This window comes from Equus quagga, chromosome 5 (genome assembly GCF_021613505.1).
Source record: "Equus quagga isolate Etosha38 chromosome 5, UCLA_HA_Equagga_1.0, whole genome shotgun sequence".
Lineage (NCBI taxonomy): Eukaryota > Metazoa > Chordata > Mammalia > Perissodactyla > Equidae > Equus > Equus quagga.
The window spans coordinates 15,633,244-15,639,243 of NC_060271.1; the positions used below are offsets into that span (position 1 = coordinate 15,633,244).

General features: G+C 48.6%; 1 protein-coding gene across 4 annotated transcripts in view; it reads right to left on the minus strand.

Moving 5' to 3' along the window:
* ZNF691 (zinc finger protein 691) overlaps positions 1-6,000 on the minus strand; it is a 31,493-nt gene that overhangs the window by 22,036 nt on the left and 3,457 nt on the right. For 3 of the 4 annotated variants that reach the window (XM_046660040.1, XM_046660041.1, XM_046660039.1), the window contains exons 2-3: positions 3,392-5,217; positions 561-752 (exon numbers count right to left, since the gene is read on the minus strand). In XM_046660040.1, the coding sequence (XP_046515996.1) occupies positions 4,360-5,208 (849 nt within the window). In that variant the 5' untranslated portion in view covers positions 5,209-5,217 and the 3' untranslated portion in view covers positions 561-752; positions 3,392-4,359. The remainder of the gene's footprint in view (positions 1-560; positions 753-3,391; positions 5,218-6,000) is intronic. The other variant, XR_006888424.1, reaches the window with a different exon arrangement.

Sequence of the window (6,000 nt, forward strand, 5' to 3'; positions counted from 1 at the left end):
CTCTATTCGGGGTATTGCTGGTACTCTCATCATTGCCGCCTGCACCTCTGAGGGTTACTGATGACTTGCTGTTGCTGGTGTCACTGCAGTCACTGGTTTCCCCACTGGGGAGTACAAGGATGGCTGATGCCTCCATTGCATCCAAGATCACCTGGTTGGAAACTATGCTGCCATGGTGGGGGTGTGGGGGAGGAGTGAGGAGAGAGCTGGTTTCACAGGGAATCATCTCTGCTGTTGCCTTTTACCTTGTGGACACAGGCACCACTGTGGTTGGGATATTGGAGTCCTGTGCATGCCTCCACTGCTGCTATCAGGCTCTGAGACACAGATGGGGGCCCAGGATCATGGGGCTCCATCTCCACTACTGCTCTGCTCCCCATGCCACAGGTGCCACCACAGCTGGCTGGCTGCAGTCACACACACACCTCTACTGCTGCCCCACTGCATTCTCTGGGGCTGGAGGCTGCTGGCTCAGCTGCCACAGCCAGGGGTCCAAGGTCCCGGGCTCTGCCTCTGCTGTTTCCCTATTTAACCTCCTCTATGTGCTCCTCTTCACCTACCTTCATATGTACCAACGTGTGGATCTCTCCAGTGTCTTGGTATGTTGAGAAACGTAGCCTTTGTTGGGTTATGGATGTTTTACTCACTTTGGTTGAAGGGGAGAGACAAAGGGATCCTCTGTGCCACCATGATGATGACATCTTAAACCACTTTTTACAATAGTTAAAACAACCTGGAGTTTCCAGGATAATCTGGAAGAGAGGGGGAAAGGGCAGAGATGGGAGAAATGAAGAGAGGAAGCCATGGCATGATGTGACCCCTACCCAAGACTCCCAATCTCTTGAGGGGAGTCTAAACTTACAAAAATGCTTGGTGTGACAGAATTTCTCAGGGAAGCCAGTGAAGGTTCTTAGTTCTGTGACAGGACTAATGGGGACAAAACAGAGAAGGCTTGAAGAGACCACAGGGAACTCAGGCAAAAGAAGACCCTAAAAGCATAAATCCCAGGAATCTGCAGAAATTGTGTGGAGGGTTTGGACTTTCCCATTCTGTGGAACTGGCAAGGCTCTGAGGCAATCATACAGAGCTCTCTGTGGGGCAGGAGGGCCCCAACAGACCTCTACGTTATATGGCACCTGGCTTATTTATACAGCATGTTCCCAATTTACCTGACCCCCTTTAGTTCATCCTCCACACTAGCCTGAGTGTTCTTCCTAAAGGGTGAATGTGATCATGCCATTCCTTTGCTTTAAAATTTTCTAACATCCAGAGTCCAAAATTCTTTATCCTGGCATTCAACACCCTTCACAATCTGGCCCCTGTCTACCTTACCAGCTTCATCTCCTCCTCACACAGGAAAACTCTAACTACATCAAATGTTTAATCATTCCCTAAAACATTAAGCCTTCCTTCCCATCTTAAATAACCTTCCTTTTTTTTTACCTGGTAAACACCTACTCATTCTTCAAGACCAAATTCAATCATTGTCTAGCCTCCTCCTCCCCTCTGAAGTTAGCCACTCCCACCTGTGTTCCCCCAACACCTAGTTCAAAGGGGAGCTTCTCTTCCTTTGAGTTCCTTACAGGAAGAACTATGTCTTATTTACTTTCTGGGCCCCAGTGTCCAGTACAGGCCAGGTTAAGGCCCTCCCCTGGGCTCCTACAGCACCTTGGTACAACTGTACAACAGTACAGTACAACTGTAATGACACCTACTATCCTGCATTGGAACTCTGGGTTTATGTGCCAATCTCCTGTACTCAGAGAACACACGTGCCATGTCTTCTTCATTGTCATAGTAACTAGGAGGAAGAGATGGAAAAAGGAAGGGGAGGGAAGCGGGGGAGAAGGGGAAGGGGAGAAGAAAATGAAGGAGAAAATAAAAGAAGTTAACAAAAAAGGAAGTCAGAGAGTGAATAAATGGACTAGTCAGGACTCAAACACTAGTCTGGACCAACAGACAAACCCTAGCCTATGAACTTGGTCAAAAAAGGGCAAATGAGATTGTCCAGCAAGTTACACCCCAAGATCAAAGCAGGTGCCTGGTACACTGCTCCTGGGTCTTACTGGCAGCAGAGACTCCCAAAAAGTCACGGCAGTTGTCACTAAGGCTCTAGGTCTGGAAGGATAATGGTACCAAGCTCCCCAGACTGAGAGACTAGTAGGCCTAGCTTGTAATGGGTGTAATGAAGAGCTTGGCCTTGGAATCAGACATACCTGATTTGAATCCAGGCTCAGCCCCAGTTCAGGTCATTTAACCTCTCAGAACTTTCTTATCTTGAAAATGGGGATACTATGACCTTACAGGATACTTATGGAGATCAGAGATAATAGGTGTACAATAACTGGCACTCAGTAGGTGTTTAATGGCGACTATTTTTTTTATTAGGGAGTGTGCCCATTTATGCATGCAAGTTTGGGTGACTATATGTTTAAAATATTTTGTATGGAGATTTTCAAGAAGGACAACGTATACGAAATAAAAGTGCTTTATAAACTGCAAAGCATCCTACAAATGTCAGGGAATCATCTGGGAAGTCTTCTTTTACAGTTGGAAAAAACACAGGCTTTGGATTTGGGCAGAAGTAGGTTTGGTTCCTGACCCTGCCATTTACTTGCTATGTAATCCTAGGCAAGTTACTTTATGTCAGCCTGTTTCTGCACCTGTCAAATGTGCATAATTCTTACTTCACAGGGTTGTTGTGAGGATTCAATAAGATGACAAGTGTAAAGCTCCTGGCATGTCCCTCCATGGGTGGATGGCAGGTCCCATGTGATAGGGTCATGGATGGTGCCAGTTCCAAGCCTAGTGCCAGAATCACATTCTGCCAATTGGCTACAAATGAAGAGGGCCCCTCACTCTGGAAGAACAGGACCCCAGATTGGCAAGAGAGGTAGAGTGAGGTCTTTTTGTATTTGTTGGAGGAAATCTGGTTGAACACTAAACTTCCATGTAGGAAACACTGAAATCTGCCATGTGGAGTCAGGCTTCCCCCAGAAGGGAAGGAAGCCAGCCATGGTCCCTGCCAAGTGGTCCCAGCCTTAGGAACTAAGCTATTGCTACTAAGGGCAAAGGCTCTTATTATAGGTTCATCTCGTCCCACCCCTCACCCTCTGCTCCCTTACACCACCATTTTTCCTGGGCACAGAATAAGTGTCAGTCAATAATCTAAAGTTGAAAAGGCCCTCATGCTTGACACTGACTTCCCACAGAGCCCACGGTCCAGGATATCAAGAAGTCATACTAGCTCTCACTTCCAGGGAATCACTTGGTCCCAGGCCAGCCCTCTAAGCAGCTCCTCCTTCAGAAGCCAACAAGGAGAATGTAGTGATGAGTGCATCAGCTCAGAATCAAGGGATGCCCAAGTTTGAACTCTAGCTCCACCACATACCTGCTGTGTGACTTCATGGCAAGTGACTTCACCCTTCCTCAATTGCTTCATCTTATTCCCTTGAGGGTTGCTGTGCCAACAAAGTGAGATAAAGAATGTAAATGTGACCTGCACAATCTATGGCTTATAGTGGATGCTCAATTAATGTTACTTCCTTTCCTTTCCCCTTCCTCCTCAAAGGCCCCAGACTCAGCCTGCTTTCCTTGCTTTTCAGAGCAGCCACCCCTTCTTTCTTTCTTGGAATTCTACTCCCTTCCAGAGTGGCCACAGTGTGACCATCTCTCCAGCTCCCCAGTGCTTTGGTGGCCCCAAATAAGTGCACAGGTACTTTTCCTTGAAAGGTTTTACTGCTAATCACTTGGGGAACAGATGCAGGTTGGGGTGGGGGTAACAAGTCACAAACATGGGGGAGTGTGAAGGTCCCTGGATCATGGCTCCCTGAGGGCTTCTCTTTCACTCCTAAGGCAGGACCTCAGACCTGTTCTCCAGGCCAAAGAGGCCCCCTCCCTTGGGAAGGTTGCTCCTCCCAGCCCAGGTAGGGCAGAGCAGTGGGAACTAGCAGGCCACTAAAGTGTGCCCTAAGCAGTTCATATACAATTTGGAGTGCCTTCAGACAGTGATGCCCATCTCACAGATGCTTCCTCAAACGCCAGGGGACGGTTGTCCTAATGACATGAGCATGTACTAAGCCTACCCTATTTCTCCATCATCCCCAGGAGATGAAGACAAGACTCGGTCCTCTGACTTTCCAATGCAAGATTTTGGCCTGGAAAGAGGCAAGGATTTTTACTCAGAGTCCCTTCTCAGGACTTCCTGAAGATACTGGTTTCGGAGGCAACAGGAAACCATTCTCCAAAGTGGGATGAAGGGCTTGAGATCAAAGGGGCAGCAGCAGATCCTAAAGATCCTCATACACTAGGTTGGGGTCTCCCATTCTGTCTCCCTCACTCTCTCCCTGGGTCTCTCCTTCAGCTGGAATCTTTCCCTGCCTGCTCTCCCATGTGCGTTTTCTGGTGGCGGATGAGATTTGAGCTCCGGGAGAAATGTTTTCCACACAGAGTGCACCGGTAGGGCTTCTCCCCTCTGTGGGTCCTCTGGTGTGCTCCAAAGTTGGAGATATCGCTGAAGGTCCGCCCACATTCAGCACACTCATAAGGCCTCTCGCCTGTGTGGGTGCGATGGTGCACGCCAAAGCTGGAGCTGTTGCTGAAGCTCTTCCCGCACTCACAGCAGATGTAAGGCGCTGGCTCGAGGTGGGTCCGGTGATGCACAGCCAGCGTGGCGCTCTGGCTGAAGCTCTTGTCACAGATGTCACAGCGGTATGGCCGCTTGCCCAGGTGATCTTGCTGGTGCGTGGTGAGATCCGAGTGCCGCCGGAAGCTCTCCTGACACTTGGGACACTTGTAGTGCTTCTCTTCCAGGTGGATCCGCTCATGGCGGATGCGGTTGGAGCTTCTCGAGAAGCTCTTGCCACATTCAGAACACTTGTAAGGTTTCTCGCCGGTGTGGATCCGCTGGTGTGTTCTCAGGTTGGAGGTATTATTGAAGGTTTTCCCACACTGGGCACATATAAAGGGCTTCTCGTCAGCCTCGGGCCTTGGATGTGCAATGGGGTCCCCCGGCTCTCCAGCGGGGACAGTGACTTTCTGCTTTTTTGGTTGGATCCCCTGTGGCCCCTCTGACAGGCTCTCCTGCCCGTGCTCTTTCTCCCCATCTGGGATCCGAAGGCCCTCGGAGTCATCCACTCTCCAAGGCTTCCCCCGCTCCCCTTCCTCGGGCAGGTGCTGCTCTGGACTCTGCTCCTTCTCACTGCCCATCTCTGAACCCTGAGAATGAACACAAATGGCCAACACCTTTATTCTTTGGGTCAGGCCAGATCACAGGGAAATCTTTTGTTCTGGTTGAAGGGGTGTAAACCTTCCCCATGAAATGATCCATCAGTTAACTGGAATCCTTGGATAGAATGCCTTTACTTATTAACTTTCAGGTGACAAACTTCCACAGATATTTAAAACTACCCACCAGAGCAAAAAGATGGCACCTCCAACAGATGATATTTGTGCAATTTGATTAATGTCACTTTTCTTAATACCACTAAACAATGACAGACTAGACTCTAATTCATAGGCAAGTAAAGGAGTTTCTATTTGGGGATGAGTTCAGTTTTTCTGCCTAACTGTAAGTTAACTGAAACTCCTTTTATGTTTGATCTTTTTTGACAAACCTTCCTTAAAAGTAACCATCTATTTGCCCGCTTTCAAAATGAACACAACAGAACTTCTAATTCTTGAGGCTCTCCTACTTGTTTACAAGGCCCGGCTTTGAATCCTCTTCAGTGTTCTGCCACCCTTCCCATCCCCCGAACTCACTATAATCCAGCAACTAAAGAGTTAACCTCTGGGACCTCCAAGACCTCCTGCAGGGCCTGGGCTGTGTCTGTTCTGATTGCTCAGTACATACGTCCACTCTCACACACCATACACAGCTGCACGTGCACACACACAAAGGCATACATACTCACACCACACACACAGCCATAATCACACACCAAACACACTCAGCTACATTCTCACACCACACACACATACCACACAGTCACATATATACAG